The sequence below is a fragment of the Oryctolagus cuniculus genome, chromosome 8, assembly GCF_051225735.1.
Source record: "Oryctolagus cuniculus isolate XC-2025 breed Fujian yellow rabbit chromosome 8, ASM5122573v1, whole genome shotgun sequence".
Classification (NCBI taxonomy): domain Eukaryota; kingdom Metazoa; phylum Chordata; class Mammalia; order Lagomorpha; family Leporidae; genus Oryctolagus; species Oryctolagus cuniculus.
This window is the reverse complement of record NC_142874.1, coordinates 96910568-96934018: the sequence shown is the minus strand read 5'-3', so window position 1 is coordinate 96934018 and position 23451 is coordinate 96910568. Positions and strand designations below refer to the sequence as shown.

Genomic DNA, 23451 nt, shown 5'->3' with positions numbered 1-23451 from the left:
GCAGATAATAGTTCAACTCCTTGGGTACCTTTCATCCATGTAGGAGACTTAGACTGAGTTACAGGTTCCTGGCTTCAGCCTGGTCAGCCCCTAGTCACTCTTTCTCTCTTTCTCTTTCTCTCTTTCTCATTGCAATGTATTAGACCATAATTTTTCCCCCCAGGATATTTTGAATAAAGCAACTAAGCACAAAGAGATTAAGTAATTTGGTCAAGGACAATTAACAATTAAGTGGTGGGGCCAGCAAACATACTAATGCCTTTTGGTCCCATTAAACTTCATCTCATAACTTGTCTTTCACTTGAGAGAAACTACCCTGTTATCAGACTACAGAAATTCTATAGGTCACTTAAATTGTTACAAAATTGATCTTTGCTGTTTTACTAAGCACATATGACAACTATCTAAGATATTTGCCATTCTCTATTGAAAAAGACCATTAGGTTCCTCTATTTTTTTAGCAGTTAATACCAGCTAAGGACTAGCAACTTTTTTTTTTTTTTGGACGGGCAGAGTGGACAGTGAGAGAGAGAGACAGACAGAAAGGTCTTTCCCTTTCCGTTGGTTCACTCCACAATGGCCGCCGCAGCCAGCATGCTGCAGCCGGCATACCACACCAATCTGAAGCCAGGAGCCAGGTGCCCGGTGCCCCTCCCGGTCTCCCATGTGGGTGCAGGGCCCAAGCACTTGGGCCATCCTCCACTGCCTTCCCAGGCCACAGCAGAGAGCCAGACTGGAAGAGAAGCAACCGGGACAGAATCTGGTGCCTCAACCGGGACTAGAACCCAGGGTGCCGGCACCGCAGGCGGAGGATTAGCCTATTGAGCCGTGGCACCGGCCAGGTTCTTCTTAATATCAATGATGGTATAGTCAACAAATGGAAGACCAAGTTTGACATATAAAGTAAAAATAATCTTAAAGCAAAAGTCCCTAGGGCTGGCACTGTGGCGCAGTGGGTTAACACCCTGGCCTGAAGCGCCAGCATCCCCTATGGGCGCCAGCTCGAGACCCGGCTGCTCCACTTCTAATCCAACTCTCTGCTATGGCCTGGGAAAGCAACAGAAGATGGCCAAGTCCATGGGCCCCTGCACCCGCATGGGAGACTTGGAAGAAGTTCCTGGCTCCTGGCTTCAGATCAGCATAGTTCAGGCCGTTGCAGCCAATTGGGGAGTGAACCATGGATGGAAGACACTCTCTCTCACACACTCTCTCTCTCTCTCTCTCTCCTCCTCTCCTCTCCTCTCCTCTCCTTTTCTCTCTTCTCTCCTCCCCCTCCCTCTCCTCTCTCTGTGTAACTGACTTTCAAATAAATAAATACATCTTCAAAAATGTTTAAAAGAAGGAATTACAAACCAAAACCTGAATGATACTGGCTTATAAATTACCTATAGCATTATTCTTTAATTCTGTGTATAAATTTGAGTTACTAATAACCTACTTTAGCCTGAAAAACATATGCCAACCTCCTATCCTAGCTTCTTTAGGAACAATTTCTTTTCCTGTGTACAAGCCATATTTTTAAAATTCTTTGCATATTTCATGCCTTTTGTTGAAACATGACAATTTTTATAATATAATGTTGACAATTCTGAAAATTAGAATCCCTCTAGCAGACTTTGTTATTGTTTAGTGATTTTCCTGTAGTAATTCCCTAAAGTCTATTATTCTTGGTCACATGTGTCAACCTAGTTAGTTAATGGTCAGGAAATAACTAGACAAAGGTTTCTTTAAATGCCCTAAACCAATAAATCTCCAACTTTCACCAAAGTGCTCTATGTTAGTGCTGGGGCACTTTCAGTATTCACACAGACAATTTACAAATCTGCCTATTATCCCTCACCTCCTGCTTAGGCGGAGCTTCAAGATCACCTAGAGGTAAGAGCCTGTACATACTCAAGCATATTTTTTACAGTTATGAGTTTATGTTAACAATTCTGAAAGTACTTTAAGCATATTACAGAAATAAGCAACCAAGGAATTATATTGAGGATAATGAGAGTCAGGTTTCTCACTGTGGAAAGAAGTGACTTCAATATGAAAAAGAAGCAAGTAGAACAAATCTGTAATATTGGATTGCAATTGGAGGTATATGTATAAAGTCAAAGATTGAATAAATATATAAGAAATAATTATAAATTTCTAACTTTATCTATTGAGATGACTTAGAAGCAAGGACAGCCCAGTAGTATTGTTTGTACCTAGTATACAGATTTTATTCTGATATGCATTATCTACTAAATGGAAGTACAGTTCCTTAAAGAAATGGCTGATTTGAGGCCTGGACAGGAAAAGACAAACCCAGAACATCTTATGACTCCAGAAAGTAAGGAAATTCTCACAAAATGATAGTGATATACAAAAATAACACAAGCTACATCTTGAACAGTTTCCCAAGGATCAAATCTGGGATAATTTAAGCCTCAAAATAAATAAAAAGGGTGAGATAAACATTTGAATAAAATAGGAATTCATGACTCCACATTGATACAAGCACAAAAAAATGGCAAAGAAAATAAAATTCTTCTTTTGAGTACAGATTCAACAAATAAATGTTAAAGGAAAGAGGAAGTCAGAAAATTATTTGTTAACATCACAGTAAAATTGATTTGGGCATCATCAATGAATATTAAAACTAGCAGATGACAATTTGATGGATAACTATTCAATCTTTTCTTAATATTTATTTATTTGAAAGAGTTATCCATTTAAGATTTATTTATTTAAGATTTATTTATTTGAAAGAGATAAAGAGGAGGGATAGAGAGAAAGATCTTCCATCTACTGATTCACTCCCCAAATGGCCACAATGGCCAAGGGCCAAGCAAAAGCCAAGATCTAGGAGCCAAAAGCCAGAAGCTTCTTCCAGGTCTCCCATGTGCTACTCCACTTCTGACTTCTGATCCAGCTCCCTGCTGATGAGATTAGAAAGGCAGTGGAGGATGACCCAAGTGTGGGCCCATGTTACCCACACACTTGGATCATCCTGCGCTGCCTTCCCAAGATCAGAAGTGGAGCAGCAGGTACATGAACCAGTGCCAATATGGGATGCTGGCACTACAGATGGCAGCTTAACCCACTGCACCACAGTGCCAGCCCTAACTACTGAATCTTAAAATAACTTTAAAGGAAATAAAACTGGAAAACATTACCACAATAGCAATATATTTCTCTTTACATAATTTATTGAAAACCCATCACTTTTATAGTACTCCAGCCAAAATATAAAACCTTAAACTATTCATAAAAATATACACAAACTATGAGGAAAAGTCTACAAAATAACTACCGGTAGTCTTTAAAAAATCAGTTATCAAAAACAAAAACAAACTGAAGAACTGTTCCAAATTAAAGGAATCTAAAGAAACATGACAACGAAGTGCAACTGTATCAGATTAGACTCTGAACCAAAAATTTGTGTTTTTCTACAAAGAATATAATTGAGATAATTAGAAATAATGTCAAAACATGAAGATGACATAATAATATTATATGAATGAAATATCCAGATTTTGATCATTGCATTGTGGCTATCAAAGAGAATGTCTTTTTCTCAGGTTACTTACACTGATATCTTTAGGGTTAAAGAGACATCGTGTCAAAGTACTCTTGGAGCCAGCATTGTGGTATAGCGAGTTAACTCACTGCCTGCGGTGGCATCCCATATGGGTGCTGGTTGTTGTCCCAGTTACTCCACTTCCTATCCAGCTCCCTGCTAATACACCTAGGAAAGCAGTAGAAGACAGCCAAATGTTCAGGCCATCTCTCACCCACATGGGAGACCCAGATGGATTTCCTAGCTCCTAGTCCCTGGTTTCATTCTGACTCAGCCCTGACCATTACTGCCATTTGGAAAGTGAACCCGAGACTGGAAGATATCTTTCCCTTTTTGTCTCTCCCTCTCTTTTTGTAACTTTGCTTTTCAAATAAATAAATAAATCTCTAAAGTAAAATGTACTCTCACATGGTTTATTAAAAATAATATATAAATATACAGGGAGAAAAAATATGAAATAAATGTGATAAAATGTTAACAACTACGTGATCTAAGTAAACAATATATGCAAATTATTATTACAACTTTTCTATAATTGTGAAACTCCTTTAAAATTTAAAATTATTTTTTTAAATTTATCTAACTGCTCATAATAAACGAATTAGATCTAATATCTATATTCTTAAATTCAAAAAATATATTAAGTGGGAAATCAATAAACATACTGAAAACATTCACTTAATTTTTTTTTAATTATAAAAATACACATTATTATGTTTGAATATGTAATAAAGGTTTAGTGCTTGCTCTGGCAATGAAAAAAAGATGGAGAAAGAAGATTTAGGGGGATAATAATACATTGTTTTTCAAATGTAGCTAACTCTGGCAGGCATTGTCTCCCGGTGGGTTAAGCCAACACAAACACCCACATCCCATACTGGCATAGCAGTTCAAGTCCCAGCTACTCACTTTTGATCCAGCTTGCACCTAACTGTCCTGGGAAAACCACAGATTATGACCAAAGGCCTTACTCCCAGCCACCCATATCAGATACCTGAATAAGGTTCTGACTTATGCCTTCAGCCTGGCCCAGCCCCAGCTGATGTAGGCATTTGGGGAGTGAATCAGCAAATAGAAGATCTCTATCTCTCTTTGTTTCACTCTGCCTTTCAAGTAAACAAACAAATAAATCTTGAAAAAATAAACATAGCTAACTCAAAAAGTGGCCAAATTTTAAATATATGACACCTGGGTAATATAGTATCTATATTTTGATATATAAATTATAATAGAAATGTTCTAAGAACAAAAGATTTTAACAATTCAAAGATAAAAGACCCCTCAAATTCTTGGGTATATCTATTATCACAAATCAAATAGTTTCTGCAGGTGTTTGAGTCTAAGCCCAAAGATGGAGAACAACTAGAGTATTGTGAATGTAGGTTAAGTCAAATCCTGAGAATACCTACTATACTATGTCCAAAATGTCTCTTCAGCCTTTCCTTAAATCTATGCTTAATTTATGCCATTTTCCTTGCTAATATTTCATCTTTTGTATTTTATAAAAATACAATAGGTTTAAAGCACTAGGTACTTCTGTCTCGTACCTAAGCAAAACCAGACATTCAATATATACTCAGTATTTGTATGCCTGGGTAACTCACATTTCAACTGACTGACTGAAATTTTGATTCAACTCTGCCTAGGTTTGAAATTTTATCTGGATTAGATGGATCTGCTATAATATGTTTGCTATTTTAATCAAAAAGAAGCTCCTTATCTTTTTTACAATCATTTGTTGAATAAATGATGTTTACACTCTGAGATTCAAATTATTTTATAAATAAAATGTTCACTTTTTTCTTTCAAATTCAAGAAAAAAATCTGCTTTATATATGACTAAACATGGTAGCAGAGACATCTAGCAATTTCACACATTCTTTCTTCTTCCTAGATACACAGTTAGACAGTATTTCCCATCCTCCTTGGCAAGTATGGCCATGTGACTGAGTTTTAGCTCCCAGACCTGGCCTACAAAAATCTCCCACTCATAATCTTCCAGCCTCTTCTATTAGCTAGATATAGATTAGATGACCAGGCCCTAGGGGATGACAGAAATACAAACAGAATATGACTATGTCCTTGAATCTCTACATGGAAGAAAGTCACTTATCAACAAGTAGTGTCCAGATGAATGGGAGCAAAATTCCTTTGTTTTAAATCACTGAAATGTGGGTGTCTATTTGTTACCACAATTTGTATTACATGAACTAAAACGTGCATAAACAAACACAATCGTCCAACTGTCATGAAATGCATTATACTTACAAATAGAGGCTTATAGTATGCTGGACCTAGTGTGTCATCACTAGCAGGTGGAACACATTTTATAATACTATCATCCTTATTGATATGATAACCACATGACTGTCCACAAGAAGGAATTGAAGGAATATCCAGAGTTTTGGTAAGTGTTCGTGCTCTTGAAATTTTCTGTAAGGAAACATTTTATATTATTTACTCAAAGACACAAGGAAAAGAGAATTAGATATGAAATTTTATTAAAAGCTATTAAATATTGACAATGAATTTCATAATATAAACCAAAAAAGTATTTCTAAAAGTAACTCAAAGGAGTAAATTCAAGTCTAATGTCATTTTATAAACCAAACTACTAAAGTCACCATAAAGATGTATGAATTCTCTCTCATTTGCATCAGTTATGCACCTGCTTAGTAAAATAAATATTGATTCAAAGGCAAGAATTCCAAGAATCACATGAACAATTATGCTATTATTCAATTTGCCATACAAAAACATGCTTTATATTTTTAATAACATTTCTGAGTTTCATTATTTTCCAGGTCCTAACTTATCTCCACATTACCCAGACCTTGTATAAATACCCTAATCATGCACATACTATGTACCAGGAAAATAACACTAAATTAAAACAGAAAAATAAAAAATTTAACTATGAATTTAGTTATGTAAGTTATGTGAAGTCATATAGAAATTTATAAGAAAGCAAATGTGACAATATTGAAAGAAGCTTTGCAAAAACTAAAACAATGTTAATGTGAGAGGTTTTAAGGTGATTGTCCTCTTTTTAAAATTTGCTTTAATGTACAATACGTCTAAACAAAAACAGGAAGGAGTAACATTTAAAATATTAATATAAAATACATCAGATAAAAATATTGACATTCAAAGGATTTAGTTATTTGGATAATTAAGAATACATTGATTCCGGGCCTGCGCCGTGGCTCACTTGGCTAATCCTCCGCATGAGATGCCAGTATCCCATATGGGCACCAGGTTCTAATCCCGGTTGCTCCTCTTCCAGTCCAGCTCTCTGCTGTGGCCCGGGAAGGCAGTGGAGGATGGCCCAAGTCCTTGGGCCCTGCACCCACATGGGAGACCAGGAGGAAGCACCTGGCTCCTGGCTTTGGACCAGTGCAGTGCGCTGGCCGTAGCGGCCATTTGGGGGGTGAACCAATGGAAGGAAGACCTTTCTCTCTGTCTTTCTCTCTCACTGTCTAACTCTGCCTGCCAAATAAAAAAAAAAAAAAAAAGAATACATTGATCCCTATTATTTCTGGAAAAAATAAGTAAGTACAATAGTTATAAACACATATGGACATATACAATTATGTTATAAACAAACTATCACAGAATTTTCTTTTTCTTATCACTATTAACTTCCAATGACTCTCATGAGATTACTTACCATATTAAAACAAGAAGCATGGAATGGTTTATTCTCCATTCTGTACTTTCAAAAAGCAATTACATGGTATCAAGATTTTACAAAATAATGACCCTATCTCCTTCTCCAACCTCTATTCCTACTATTGTCCCTTACATCCTATACTTTAAACATTCCAAGAAACTTTGCTCTTCTCTGAGCATACTAAACATCTCAGAGTCTATTAATGTTGTGTGTGTGTTTTTTGACAGGTAGAGTGAACAGTGAGAGAGAGAGAGAGACAGAGAGAAAGGTCTTCCTTTTGCCATTGGTTCACTCTCCAATGGCCGCCGCGGCCGGCACGCTGCAGCCGGCGCACCGCGCTGATCCAATGGCAGGAGCCAGGTACTTATCCTGGTCTCCCATGGGGTGCAGGGCTCAAGGACTTGGGCCATCCTCCACTGCACTCCCTGGCCACAGCAGAGAGCTGGCCTGGAAGAGAGGCAACCAGGACAGAATCCGGTGCCCCGACCGGTACTAGACCCCGGTGTGCCGGCACCACATGCGGAGGATTAGCCTAGTGAGCCGCGGCGCCAGCCTATTAATGTTGTTTTTGCTGTCTAGAATCCTTTTCCTTTTCTTTATAACTTAGTAAATCCTTCTTGAAGATCAAATTCAATTGTTTGTTCTATTCTTTCCTAGACTCCCACTTTAGGCTACTAGTGAAATTTGATCATGGTTCTATGACATGATTTCATCACTTTCACTTTACTGAATTTCAGTCATTACTTTCCTGTTAAAATTACAGCTGTCTGATACATCAATAAATGTTTGATAAATCCTTACATAAGTAAATGAACAGTTACTTTGTCCTCATACATGAAATAACTGATGTTTAAATACATTATAAAACTTAACCCCAATGTCATTACACTGACATTATTCAACTGAGGACTCAACCCTGAAAAATATCCTCTTCAATAGAGAACTGATTAAAATACAATTAATACAAGATACATAAAGAAATAAGGGCAAGAGAAGGGATACGCTCTAAATAAACCATGAGCAAAATCCACTAGATACTATTATTTATTTCAAAGGAGGAGGTTTGGGTGTCAAAATTATTTGCTATGTAGCAGCAGCACATCTTTCCAAACATATCACCTACGTTAGTCTCTACTATAAATTCCTCATTCCAGTTAAAACAGTCTCCTCATTACCTTTTCTTTTTTTTTCCAATATTTTTATTTATTATTTGAGAGACAGAGTTACAGATAGTGAGAGGAAGAGACAGAGAGAAAGGTCTTCCAACCGCTGGTTCACTCCCCAAATGGCTGCAATGGCCGGAGCTAAGTCGACCCAAAGCCAGAAGCCAGGATCTTCTCCCAAGTCTCTCACATGTGTACAGGGGCCCAAGCACTTGGGCCATCTAATACTGCCCTCCCAGGCCATAGCAGAGAGCAGGATCAGAAGAGGAGCAGCCAGGACTAGAGCCAGTGCCCATATGCCAGGGCCACAGCTGGAGGATTAACCAAATGCACCATGTGAAAGCTCCATCATTACTTCTTTAAAAACTCCACTTCCATATCTTCATTCATAGCATTCCATGTCTGGAATGAATATTACAATCTTATTCCTCAAATCCTACCTCAAGACCAGTCTCCGCCATAAATTCTCTATAAATTATACCATCCTATATTACCATAGATCTTTTTAAAATTTCTGTGGCATTTAATACATGATCATGCATTTACAGCCTAACACATTTTATCTTGAATTAGTAGTAACCTATATGTTCTTTTCCATCCAAATTTTTTAAACTTCTATACTTCAGGAATCACGTTTTTAATTTCCCTGCATTATTAACAATACTTAACACAGAGTTTCCTCTCTAACAGGTAAACTCAGATAGTCTTTCAAATCTTTCTTACTTCCTATTCCTCATAAACATTAGATTTCTCAAGCACAAAAATGAAGTTAGATACCAACACAGTTAAAAAATTTTTTATAAATTTTTAAGTACTCATTTAATTATAAACTAAATACAATATGGAGACTAAGAAATCTGCTAATTCTGTCAGTGAGGCTTTTTAAATGTACTAACATCACAAAAAATACTAAACCTTTTCTTTATCTTAACTAAAAGAAATGTCATGAAAGCATTATTTAAAATACCAACATACTGACTGAAGATGCTCTTTAGCCTCCAGTACTTTTCTGTATACTGTTCCAGGAAAACACTGATCATAGCTTGCTGGTCCTGGATTATCTGAAATAAACTTCTTAAAACGTTTCTCCCGGTTTTGTAGACTACGGCCTCCTTTTATATTACACTAAATTGGAGAGAAAAAAATATATAAAATAATTAAAAGCACTTTGCAATTGATTTTTATTTGATAAATATTAAACATCACTATTAACATGTAGTGTTAAAACCGAACCTAAAAAAATTAAGACTCTTAATTGAAGACACAGTTCTAGGGGCCAGCACTGTGGTGTAGCAGGTAAGGCCGCCACCTAGAACAAGGGCATCCCATATGGGTCCCAGCTGCTTCACTCTGATTTAGCTCTCTGCCGTGGCCTGGGAAAGCAGTCAAAAATGGACCAGGTCCTTGGGCCCCTAAACCCACCTGGGAGACCTGGAAGAAGCTCCTGGCTCCTGGCTTTGGATCAGCTCAGCTTTGGCCATTGCAGCCATCTGGGGAGTGAACCAGTGGATGGAAGACCTTTTCCTCTCTCTCTGTAGCTCTGCCTTTCAAATAGATAAATAAATCCTTAAAAAAAAAAGTTTTATATATATTTTTTAGTTCTTTTTATTTATTTATTTATTTTTTTGACAGGCAGAGTAGACAGTGAGAGAGAGAGACACAGAGATAAAGGTCTTCCTTTTCCGTTGGTTCACCCCCACAATGGCCGCTCCAACCGGCGCACCACACTGATCCGAAGCCAGGAGCCAGGTGCTTCTCCTGGTCTCCCATGTGGGTGTAGGGCCCAAGGACTTGGGCCATCCTCCACTGCCTTCCCGGGCCACAGCAGAGAGCTGGACTGGAAGAGGAGCATCCAGGACAGAATCCAGCACCCCGACCGGGACTAGAACCCAGCAGCCCGGTGCCGCAGGTGCATGATTAGCCTATAAAGATAATTGAAAATGAATCTTGATGTGAATGGAATGGGAGAGGGAGCGTGAGTTGCGAGGGTTGCAGGTGGGAGGGAAGTTATGGGGTGTGGGGGAGCCATTGTAATCCATAAGCTGTACTTTGGAAATTTATACTTACTAAATAAAAGTTAAAAAAAAAAAAAGTTCTAGTAAAAGCAGGTAATAACAGTTTTGTCAGTTTTAACTTAGAATCCAAACTAAAATTTACTATAATTAGAGCAGTCTAAAAGAATACAAGAAAACTCTGGGTTTTGTTTTGTTTTGTTTTGAAGATTTACTTATTTATTCGAAATCAGAGTCACAGAGCGAGGGAGACAGAGAATCTTCCATGCACTGGTTCACTCCCCAAAGAGTTGTAACTGCCAGGGCTGGGCCAGGCCAAAGCCAGGAGCTTCATTTGGGTCTCCCACATGAGTTCAGGAGCCCAAGCACTTGGGCAATCCTTCAAAGATTTAACAGGCACATTAGCAGGGAGCTGGACAGGAAGTAGAACAGCCAGGACTTTAACCAGCACCCATATGGGATTCTGGCAGCATATCACAGCACTGGCCCCAAGAAAACACAGTTTTTAAAACAGAAATCCGGGCTAGGGCCTGCACTGTGGCATAGTAGGTTAAGCCTCTGTCTGTGATGCCTGCTCTCTATATGGGCACCCATTGGAGACCCAGCTGTTCCATTTCCAATCCAGCATCCCTGCCGATGGCCCGGGAAAGCAGTGGAAGATGGCCCAAGTGCTTCAGCCCCTGCACTCATGTGGGACACCCAGAAGAAGCTCCTGGCTTCAGATCTGCCCAGCTCCAGCCATTGCAGCCATTTGGAGAAGGAACCAATGGATAGAAGTGCTTGCTCGCTCTCTCTCTCTTGTGTAACTCTGCCTCTCAAATAAATAAATAAATCTTAAAAAAAAAAAAATAGGAATCAGAGACAGGAATTCTCAAAACTGCAGGGCAAAAATCGTGTATATTTTCCAAGGCCTGGGAAAATTTTACTTCCAAAACGAACTTGAAAAATGCTGACAATCACATGGCAGCAAAAAGGCAAAAAAAAAAAAAATTGTTTAGGATTAATTATGTTCATTTTGGTGATCTCCAAGGAAGTTAATGTAGGTTTATTGGCAACAGGATGGTTTTATACTCAGATTACATTTTTGTTTGTTTTGTTTTAATTGATTTGACAAGGAGAGAGAGAGAGAGAGAGAGAGAGAGAGAGAGAGAGAGAAACATCTTTCATCCACTGGTTCATTTCTCCAATACCCAAAATACCCAGGGCTGGGCCAGGCCAAAGTCAACAGCCAAGAGCTCAATCCAAATTCCTCAGGTAAGTGGCAGGGACCAGATTACACAACCTATCACCTGGTGCCTACCAGGGTGTACATTAGCAAGAAGTTGGATCAGAATCAGAGGACCAACTTGAACTCACCCACACTCCTATATAAGACACACATGTCCATAGCAGTGTAGTAACTATTGCAGCAGATTACTAACACCTAAGGTTATTTTTAGATTATTTTTAAACATTGTTTCATACAAAGGAAGACATTGGGAGGAATCTTCCATGGCCCATCATGCAGCATATCCGGATTCTCCAGAATCAAAAATTATCAACTGACAAATAGTTAATTCAAATAAAATTCCAAAATGATAAAAGATGACATCTGCGATTATGAAGATATCGGAGTTATACACTGTTTCTGAGTGGACCATTGCATATATTCTGGTCAGACTCTTATGTCTATAAAGAAACAGGATATAAATGAAACAGCTATAGCTTTTGAAAACCAATTCCTTCACTCTTTTGACAATCTCTTCCATATATATTGATCTCCCATTCTTTTGGCTAAATGGTTTGTACCTTATAGGATTTAAAGAATAATGAAAAACACCCGATAAAGCAACCAATATCAAACTCATTTTTTCTATTACTCAAATTACAAAACATAGATTAAAAAGAGAAAGAAAACACTAATAGGGGAAAAATGTAACAAATGACATTTGGTTCCATTAGGGGAGAAAAATATGACTTTCACTGACTCAATTATAATGAATTTATAAATGTACCTGTGCTTCTGAAACATTATAGTGTCCTGGACCTGGACCATCTTTCTCAGTGTTAGAGGCAACAGAAGTACTTTCTCTGGCAGCCAAAGAAAGAAATGGTGCATAGCCACCTATAAAAATAAAATCATATTTAATGGCAGGTAAAATAACATTTCAAGGATTTCAAAGAAAAAACACTCAGATAAAATCATTTAGAACATTCAGGGCCCGGTGCTGGTGTAGAACGGATAAAGCTGCCGCCTGCAGTGCCAGCATCCCATATGGGCACCAGTTTGAGTCCCAGCTGCTCTACTTCCCAACCAGCTCTCTGCTATGGCCTGGGAAAGCAGTAGAAGATGGCCCAAATCCTTGGGCCCCTGCACCCTCGTGGGAGACCCGTAAGATTCTCCTGGCTCCTGGCTTCGGATCAACACAGCTCTGACCATTGCAGCCATCTGGGGAGTGAACCGGCTGATGGAAGACCTCTCTCTCTGCCTCTCCTTCTCTCTCTGTGTAACTCTGACTTTGAAATAAATAAATAAATCTTTAAAAAAAAAGAACACTCAATATTGAGACTATTTTTCAGAACTAAAGGCTTGTCACAGAAGTTATTACTTTTTAAAAATAAGATCCATTTTTAAAAAGTAAAAATTGGATCAGAACCTTTACTTTTTAATAAATATAAGAAACTACACAACTTATCAGAAAACAGAAAAAATACCCAAAGGAAAAAAATTTTTTTTCTTCTAATATATTTGGTCAGGATGAAAATGGCATTGTAACATGGTGTAATGGGATGAAGGTGAGTAAGGACACAATAAACCTCACTAGTCATATTTTAGGAGCAGTAGACCTCATATGGTTAATGAAACACTCCAGTCTCTTAACCCAGTGCTTTTCATCTTCCAGATGCCGGCCACATAATGTTTTGCAGCACTCACCCATCCAGAATGTGTTGTTTTGCGCATATTAAGATCAAGCCATCCATTCTCCTTCCACGTTTCTCAAGAAATTGTAATGATGCTTGAGATTTATAACAAATAATCCTGTTTTTGGATCCACAACCAGTTTCGGTGTTTGGCTGCTTACTCCTGAGCCCCTGTCTCTAATTTTTCATGCATTATTAGTCTTACCTTCCTAAGCACAGCTTTCCCTTTTGAAATCCTTAAAAACTCTGAACTTTGTTCACTCAGGAAGATGGTAGCTCTATAGGTGTTTGTCTGCTACATTCTCATTCTATCAATAGAATGAACTTTCTCTTTATCCTCAAACTTTGTCTCATTACTCTAGTTCAGCAACAGTGACAAGGACAGGACTTGTGGTAAAAGTAGTTCTATTTATCTGATAAAAAATTTTCAACCTCCAAATCTGTTTCATGTTTCGAAATAGCATGTTATTTTTATAGAATAAATTATAGAAATGTTGAGTAAAAGAAGATAGTCGTTAATGTCTCCTCGCTTTCATATATCATATTTCTGGATTGTGCAACTCTAAACAAATGTTTACAAATCCAAGATAAAACTTCATTGAAACAAGCAATCATAAAATTTGACAAACATGGAGAGAGTACTAGAGACTTATAAAAAAAAATTCAAGAACCGTAATGACAAAATCAGTGCAGTTTAAGCAAAATAGATGTTAAAAGCTGATGGAGGGGCCAGCGCTGTGGCGCAGCGGGTTAACACCCTGGCCCGAAGCACCGGCATCCCATATGGGCACCGGTTCTAGTCCCAGCTGCTCCTCTTCCGATCCAGCTCTCTGCTATGGCCTGGGAAAGCAGTAGAAGATGGCCCAAGTCCTTGGGCCCCTGCACCCACGTGGGAGACCCGGAAGAAGCTCCTGGCTCCTGGCTTCGGATCGGCGCAGCTCCAGCCATTGCGGCCATCTGGGAAATGAATCAGTGGATAGAAGACCTCTCTCTCTGTCTCTACCTCTCTCTGTAACTCTGTCTTTCAAAGAAATAAAAAATAAATCTTTAAAAAAAAAAAGCTGATGGAGAATAAAGCAGCTATATTCAACTGGTAACAAAAGAATGAAAGTAAGGACTCAAAACTTGTATACTAGAGACCAGCAATATGGCACAGTGGGTTAAGCCACTGCTTGCAACACCAGCATCCCAGTACTGGAATGCCAATCCAAGTGTTGGGTTTCAGTTCCAGCTGCTCTGCATCCAATCCAGCTCCCTGCTAATGCACCTGGGAAGCCAGAGGAAGATGACCCACATATATGGGCCCCTGGCATCCACATGAGAAACCAGGATGGAGTTCCTGGCTCCTGGTTTCAGCCTGACCCAGACCTGGTTATTGCAGCCATTTCAGGAGTAAACCAGCAGATGAAAGACCTCTCTCCCTTTCCCTTTTACTCTGCACTTCAAACAAATTTTTTAAATAACATGTACACTAAAAGAACACGTGTGCAAATCTAAGAATTTATGAGGCCAGCACTGTGGCACAGTCAGTTAAGCCAGAGCTTGAAGAGCCAGCATCCCACATGAGTACCAGTTCAGGTCCTGGCTGCTCCATTTCCAGTCCAGCTCCCTGCCAATGCACCTGGGAAGGCAGTGGAAGATGGCCCCAGTGCTTGGGCCCCTGTATCCATGTGGAAGACCTAGAAGAAGCTCCTGGCTTCTGGCTTCAGCCTGGCCCAGTCCCAGCTGTTGTGGCCATTTGAGGAGTGAACCAGTAGATGAAGGACCCCTCTCTTACCCTCCCCCCCCCTCTCTCTCTCCCTCCCTCCCTCCTTTCTCTCTCTCTCTCTCCCCCCACTTCTCTCTCTCTGTAACTCTGCCTTTCAAATTAGTATAGTAAATATCTTACTGATAGTAAAATATAATCTATTTATGTCCAGTGTTGTGGCACAATGGGTAAAGCTGACACCTGTGATGCAGATGGTATCCCATATCAACCATCAGTTCAAGTCCTGGTTCCTCCACTTCCAATCCAGCTTCCTGTTAATGTGCCTGAGAGGGCAGCAGAAGATGGTCCAAGTACTTGGTTGGGCCCCTGTCACCCACGTGGGAGACCCAGATGCAGCTCCAGGCTCCTGGTCTTTGTTTGGCCTAGCTCCAGCTTTTGAGGCCATTTGGGGAGCAAATCACTAGACAGAAGATCTATCTACCCAACTAGTTTTCAAACTGCCTTTCAAACAAATAAAACTTTTTTTAATTTTTATTAATCTATTTAAAAGTAGAAACAATTTACACTTTTCATAAAAAGATTTATTAATTTCTTTAAAAGGCAGAGTTACAGAGAGAGACAGACAAACATTTAAATCTACCTTTCACTGGTTCACTCTCCAAATGGCTGCAATGGCCAGGGCTGGGTTGATTTAAAGCCAGGAGCCAGGAGCTTCTTCCAGTGCCGCCACAAGAGTGGTGCAGGCACCCAAGCACATGGGCCATCTCCCACTGCTTTCCCAGGCCATTAGCAGGGAACTGGATAAGAAGTAGAGCAGCCAAGACTCGAACCACTGCCCATATAGATGCCAGAGCTGCAGGCTGCTGCTTTACCCACTACACCACAGCATCAGCCCCTGAAATAAAATCTTACTTTGAGGCCTAAGTATATTAATAAACAACTCAAAATATTATTTAGCTGTGTTATCAGTGTCAGCATAAAAGAAGCAAACATTCTCAAATAAACAACAATCTCTTTGGCTCTAAAAAAAAAGTATTAAAATAATTTTAAACAAGGAAAAACATCTCAAGTGCCATAATGGATGACAATACACAGAACTAAAAAGGAAGAGAAGTTCTTTTCCACATAGAGGATGCTGGGAAAAGATTCATGGAAGATGTTAAAATTCTGAGTAATAATTTTATAAGTGATGATTTAAGTTGGTTGTCCCAAAGCAGAAAAAGAAAGCAAAGAAAAAGATATAAAACACCCTCAGAAAAGTAACAAAGACCACAAAAACAGAAATCCTTAAAAGTAAGCCAAAGTTCACTTTGAAAAGGCAGCAGTTGTCTGTTAAAGAAACTCAGCACACCAGAAAAACACTCCAAATCTCACAAAGTAACCAAAGAACAGCATTTTAGATTTCATTCAAAACACATAAATATACACTTATACACATACCTATCAAGCAACAGATTTTATAAAGTAAATTGTACAAATTACCACAGCATACTTCCAAGAGGCAGAAAAACATTACCTATAAACAGAAAAAAAAAGTCAATGAAAAGAAATTTAACAATGCAAGGATGAAGACAAACGTTTGATGCAATGGTTATGACACCACCTAGAACACCTGCATTGTATATTATCCATCTCAGAGTGTGGGTTCAAGTCTCAAATTGGCTTCCAATTATAGCTTCCTGTTATGCACACCCAGGGATGCAACGAATAATAACTCAAATATGTGGTTCCGTGCCACCCAATGGGAGATGCAGATTGAGTTCCAGACTCCTAGCTTTAACTTAGACCAGGCCTGGCTGACGAAGCCATTTAGGGTGGTGAACCAGAAGATGGATGTTATCTTTCTCTCTTTCTCTCTCCCATCATCATCATCATTACCATCCACTGGTTCACTCCCCTAAATGCCTATAATACCCAGGGCTGAATGAGGCTGAAGCCAGAACTCAATCTATAACTATGCTAAATAGGTAACTGGGGCTTAAGAACTTGAGCCATACCTATTGCCTCCCAGGGTGCAGTAGCATAAAATTGGATCAGAGGCAGAGCCAGGATTTGAATGCAGGCACTCTACTATGGAATGCAGGTGTCCCAAGCAGCACCTTAACCACTGTGCAAAATACCCTCAAAAAGGCTTTATGTTTTGGTTCACACAAACAATAATGTAATGTTTACATAGATAGGAAAACTATGAAAGCTAAGGTCAAACAAGTTCTGAGAGTTGTCATCAGAAAAATGGCAGAATCTAATAAATACACCCACACAAAAGTAAAATTCATTAAAAGTACTGATTCATTAAGAAACAAACACACAACAGCTCCATGTACTCAACATTTAACAATTCATGGAAAATCTGCATAATGAAAAAACTATACATAAATTTCAAAATGTCTAGCAACAAAATAGATATTATTAGTTCTACTTTACAAAAATCTTTGGATTTCCCTTGTATACAAGTAGAAAGAGACAACATAAAGAACCAAGAAAGCTAATCTTCTTAACAAAGTTTTCTTTTTTTTTTTTTTTTTTTTTTGGACAGGCAGTTAGTGAGAGTGAGAGACAGAGAGAAAGGTCTTCCTTCTGTTGGTTCACCCCCTAAATGGCCAAATGGCCGCTACAGCCGGCACACTGCACCTATCCAAAGCCAGGATCCAGGCCTTTCTCCTGGTCTCCCATGCGGGTGCAGGGCCCAAGGACTTGGGCCATCCTCCACTGCCTTCCTGGGCCACAGCAGAGAGCTGGACTGGAAGAGGAACAACTGGGACAGGATCTGCTGCCCCAGACAGGACAAGAACCCTGGGTGCCTGCACCACAGGTGGAGGATTAGCCAAGTAAGCCATGGCGCTGGCCATATTATAGTACTTTTTCAATAAGCTTAAAGTATATATGAAATTTGACCACAAGTCAAACCTCAAGGAAATTAAAATGTTTATAAGCTCCATGAAGGAGAGACTTTCCCATTTTATTCATAGCTGCATATTTAATGTTTATAATTAGAGAGACCAACTGTCCCAGTTTACCCATGACATGAGAGTTTTGGTGCTAAAACCAAGACAGTCCCTGAGAAAGCAGAATGTTTGGTCAGTTATCATAGTGCCTTGTATAGTAAACAATACATACAGACTCAGCAATATTATAAACTATAATTTTAGTTATTCATTCAACAATACGCATACTTTATTATGTATTTGATGTGCATGCATGATAGGCAGTGAGGGCATAATAATAAATAAGATAAATCTGGCTTCAAATAACGGATTGCACTACAAATAGTGCTGCTAATAATTAAGGTATAAAATATAGAAAATGGCTCAGGGAATTGGAGTCTGATTTGGGGTATATAGATAAATTGACAATGTGAGGTGTCAATTATAAATGATAAATCAAACTGGCAGCAGGAATTAATAATATAGGAGGGAAAAGGATTTGAAAGGAAAGAAAGAAGTTCAGTTCGGTATATATTAAATTTGAGGCATCAAGCAAAAGATAAATCAAACTGGCATGAAGCAGTAAAAGTCCATTCTGAGGAAGAAGATGGGCAGTATAGGATTAAAAGACAAGATCTATAGCCACAAAGACAGCCACAGGACAAAGAAAAGGGCATTCTTCACATATAGGAAATAACTAGGCCTTTGAAATATGCACTCATCTTCAGGAACATAAACATATACAGCAATTACACACATTTATTTAAACACAAATAAAGATAGATTGCCTTCCCTGATGCAGCTTCCTTGTATTCTGATTGGTTAATAAATAAAAATCATCATTGTTGGCATAAGCATACAGGCACATCTATGGGACCACAGACAACTAATGCTCTGTGGCAGATAAAACTAACTACTCTCTCATAAAAGAAGATATCTTGGGAAAAAAAATATATTTAGGAAGTGTTATCACCGAACTTAGATGGCTAATATAGAACCAAAATAGATAATGAATATACAGCTAATGTAAGGTTATGTAAGTAAGCTCAAAAAGCAACAAAATTCTCCTTGGCACAATAATGCCAGGAAAGGTAACAATATTAAATAATTCTGGAAATGATATACTGTGGATTAACACCAAGCAGGACATATACAGTAAGAGGACAGTATAGTTAGTAGACAGAAAGTTTGAGAATAAGAGTATACACACCTCTAAAGTGTTCTGTTCTTGTGAGGTTCAAGATAACCAGTAAGCAATACAAAGTCCCAATATCTTCTCTTTCCACTTCATACTGTGTAAAAATCCACCTAATCCTGAGCTGAAATAAACGCATAGTCTGGGTATTATTGGTCTTAAGGACAGGTGAGGTAAAATGTACCACCTAGCAAAGAGGTGATGAAAGGAACACCTATTCCTCCTCTTATCAGCACGTCACCCCTAGTATTGCTTTAAAAAAAACAACCTGCAAGATGCAGATGCTCAAAGTTCCAAGGTATGGAATTTCCTAGTTTGTTTAATCAGTAAACAAGGCACATCCTATTAAACAGTAAAAGGGCCTTGACACATTCTACTTGCTACACTCTAAACCAAATTAACACACATTTGTAAGAAATTTTAATTGTCATATGTGCCTCAATATAATTTTATTTCATGATTTGTTTGTTTTTATTGAGAACCATTTGTTGGTTACAGTATTGAGCTAAAAATTGAGAATAATGGAGTAGAGATCATGGTTACTGACCTCAAACAGTTCATCTTTTAGTGGTGCTCCAGGTAACTTAAACAGTAATTACAACATATAATTAAAGTGCTGTTAAAAAAAAAGTCATTAAGGAGTCAGAGAAGAAAAGCCTGAGAAAAAGAAGAGTCAGAACAATTTACTTTAGCTGAGTCTCAAAGAATAAAAAGGAATTAGCCAAGTGAAGCAGAAAGAGTATACTGGCCAAAGATCAAGTACAAATATATAGAGGTAAGCAAGCAATAACTTATGAAAACTAGTAAGTTGTAATTACTAAAATGTATATCAAGTGTCTGTGGAAGTGTGAGTGCCTGGAAAGATCAGATAAAGTAGAAAACCAAGTCAGAGATCAGAACGTTAGACAGTGAGAGAGAGAGAGAGATAAAGGTCTTCCTTTTCTGTTGGTTCACCCCCCAAAGGCTGCTATGGCCAGCGCGCTGCACCGATCAGAAGCCAGGAGCCAGGCGCTTCCTCCCGGTCTCCCATGCGGGTACAGGGCCCAAGGACTTGGGTCATCTTCCACTGCCTTCCAGGGCCACAGCAGAGAGCTGGACTGGAAGAGAAGCAACCGGGACTAGAACCCAGGGTGCCGGCACCGCAGGCAGAGAATTAGCCAAGTGAGCCGCAGCACCAGCCAAACCATAAAATTTAAATAGAAAAAGACCAATTATAAAAAGATTTTAAAGATAGAATCAATAGGTCTTAATGATCAACAGAAGCAGTTAAGCAGAGAAGAAGTCTAGAATAAGCCCCAGGCTTAAAGTTCATGATAGACAACTAGGGAATTTTTTTTAAGGATCCAGTTTGGTAGGAAAAATTATGAGTTCAGAAATTGGAATTTCAGATGGTTGAAGACCACTCAGGGAGAGATATCCAAAAAGCAAACTGGAATGCTGAAGACTTACCATCAGGAGAAATCTTATTTTGGAGACACAAATCACATATATCTCTAAAGACTTAATCCTGGGAGTGTTCAAATAAAAATATGGATAGTATTTGATGTTATAAATATGAATAAGAAAGTACACCTGAGAAAAGCAACAAGCAAAGGATGAAAAGTACAGTGTGTACATGCTTAAGTGTTAAAAAAAAAAAAAGGGCTGGAGAGGGAGAAAAAATGATTCCCCCCTTTAGCACTTAACAAATGTTTATCAGGTCCCAACCTGAATCAGGCACTCTTCCAAAACAACAGTAAGAAAAAGCAACCAGGAGAAAACAATGATGTTACATACTCTGTAGTAAGAAGTATATCTAAAATAGAAAATAGCCCTTTGTATGTATCAAAATAATGATAAAAAACCATCATAGGTGCAAGCACTTTGGGAGATCACTGGTGGCAAGTTGTTGGGGAGTTCATTGCTTTAAACAGCACACCTGCATTATAACAGTTTTAAAAAGCTTCAAGAATACTGAGATCAGATGTTGAGAAGTAGCGAAATGCAAGATTTAAAACACTGACAGATGATAAAATTTTACTAAAGAATCCTAAACCAACCCTAATCTGATCAGTTGTGCCAACTGATCCAAAATAATGAACCCTGGCTTTTGTGTAAAAATACAGACATAGGGTATATGTGGGGAAAATACAGGTTAACAAAGGAAAAACTGTAATTTGGATGGTATTAAGCTCCAGAAAATCAGAACAGAAAAACTAGAAAGCAAATTGATGTATTAAAAGTGTTCCCTAGCTTACTACCTGCAAATAAATGAGAAGAGCAATTACTTAACTTCATCTTCACTCCCTCTCTCAAAAATAGGAGTGTAGTTTTTCTTTACAGAATGTGGGAAAAGGGGTTCTCACTAAGTATGTTCAAGGGGGATGAGGACGACCAGATTCGACCCATTAAAGAAAAAGAAATGAGATTATAAATTATATTCCGAAATAGAAATATAGAAGTGACAGCTTAGTAAATAAAGTCCCTGGTTACTGTTAAGAAAGGTGTGTGAGGCAGAATTACAATCAAAAAGGGGGGGGGGGGGCAGAAAGAATTAACAAAAGGACTTGGGCTTCATAGAGTCCACAGAACCGGGAGCCCAAAATCCTAGGCGTAGTGTTCTTCCCGCTTACTTCTATGTCGTGCTTGTGAAGTGGTGCCATCTGCTTTTATGTTTCAGTCATAGACACACAGAGGCGGAGCGGGCAGAGGTGGGGAGCCCGCCACACAAGGCTTGCCTGTTCCTACATCTCTTACCTGTTACTTGCTGCTTCAGGAAAGGTACCTGGTAGGATCCAGGACCCACATGTGCCTCAGTGCTGCCACCTTCAACCAATCTGAGCAACCGGGGAGCCCGATCATACATAACGGGAAGTAGTGGAGACTGAACGGGGAAGAAAAAAAAAAAAGGCAGCTAGAGGTGTGGAGCAAAAGAGGGCAGACGTCAATCGCAAACGCCTGAGAACTCTCGTAAGCCAGGAACTGCTAGAGAAGCGCTCTCTCTACCCTCCCATTAGTGCCAGGTTTCCCCCAGGTGGATTCCTAGCCCTTGGTAAACTGTGGGGCAACATGGGGAGTGACTAGCGATAAGACAGCCCACACAATCACGTATTCACCAGGACAGAGCTCAGGCGCTCCTCCACCGAAGGCGCTGAGGGGGGAGGTGCCCGCCCCCTGTGCTTCCGGTCCTGACTCCGCCCATTTCCCCTCCGCCCCGGAAGACTAGGGAGGAGGCGGGTCCCGACTCTGGAAGGAGGGTTGGCGCTACCTTGCCGGGACGCGACCCACGACGGAGCATGCGCGCCAAGTGGCGCCCGGCGTTCCCGCGCTCCGCCGCGCGCCTTTCGCCTCAGAGCCCGTGTTAATTCGTGGACTGTGTTAAGTCTCTGACCCTTTTCACTGTGCTGTAAAGCCCTAGAAAACACATTATAAGGGGTGAGGCCGAGAGACCACCATCGATACTTTCTGTAGGTCAGTCAGGACGACCACAGACTCGGCAAAAACAGAAAGAAAAAGCAGAACACGGAGGCGAGACTGGGTTCTGGAAGCTCGCCCCTACTCTAGAGCAGCTACACTGGGACCCACGGAGGAGGAGTGTGTCTGACTTTATGCCCTAGATCCGTCAAACCGTGCTGAGAGGAACCCGGAGTCAGGGGGAGGAACGGGAAATGGGGAACCAGGGAAAAGACAAGAAGCGCCGCAGCTGAAACACGCTGGGCACGTCAGGTGAGTGAAAGCTGCTTCTGTGGTCAGGTGCCAGGCAGCGGCAGCTTTGGTTCAAATGTTTATAAAGCAAGGTGAAGGCACTGCGAAAGCCCAATTCATCCCACTAAACCTACGGCCCTTTTAGCCTCAAACAGCGGGAAGCTGGCTTCCTCAAAGGTCTTGAGAAGTCTGTCAAAATCCACCTCCACTAGTGTCGGACTGTTTTCAGCAATAAGCCTATTCAGATCCTTAAACGCTTAGAAAACTCGTAACCTGACCATGCTTTACCCCCAGAAATGGTATTTTACTTTGTCCCTACTGAAGATTTTTATGGCATTTACACTCTGGTATGCGCTGTGTTACTCGCTTCAGTGCGTCCTTTATTGTGGCTTAGTTGTGCCATTATCTGTTGGAATATTTTCCCTATAAGGCTATATGCTTCTCAAAGCTGTATCTGTAAAATGTTTCTCCTACAAAATAGCTGTCCAAATAATACACTTATTTGTCCACTGAAAAACACACAAATATATACCATAGATTCCATACCCTGCTAAGTTAGGGATACAAAGCTATTAAAAAAAAAAGTCCCAATTCTCAAGCGTTTTTGTTGAGAAAACAAATAAAAACAAGAAATGATG

At 39.5% G+C, this 23451-nt stretch overlaps 1 protein-coding gene across 1 annotated transcript in view; it reads right to left on the bottom strand.

Annotated features, from left to right (window-relative positions):
- The window catches only part of STPG2 (sperm tail PG-rich repeat containing 2), a 253754-nt gene extending 231173 nt beyond the window's left edge, over window positions 1–22581 (bottom strand). The window contains exons 1-5 of the mRNA XM_089302607.1: window positions 22225–22581; window positions 21866–21992; window positions 12396–12505; window positions 9365–9514; window positions 5822–5986 (exon numbers count right to left, since the gene is read on the bottom strand). Of these exons, the coding sequence (XP_089158733.1) occupies window positions 5822–5986; window positions 9365–9514; window positions 12396–12505; window positions 21866–21974 (534 nt within the window). The 5' untranslated portion in view covers window positions 21975–21992; window positions 22225–22581. The remainder of the gene's footprint in view (window positions 1–5821; window positions 5987–9364; window positions 9515–12395; window positions 12506–21865; window positions 21993–22224) is intronic.
- Window positions 22582–23451: the final 870 nt, after the last annotated feature.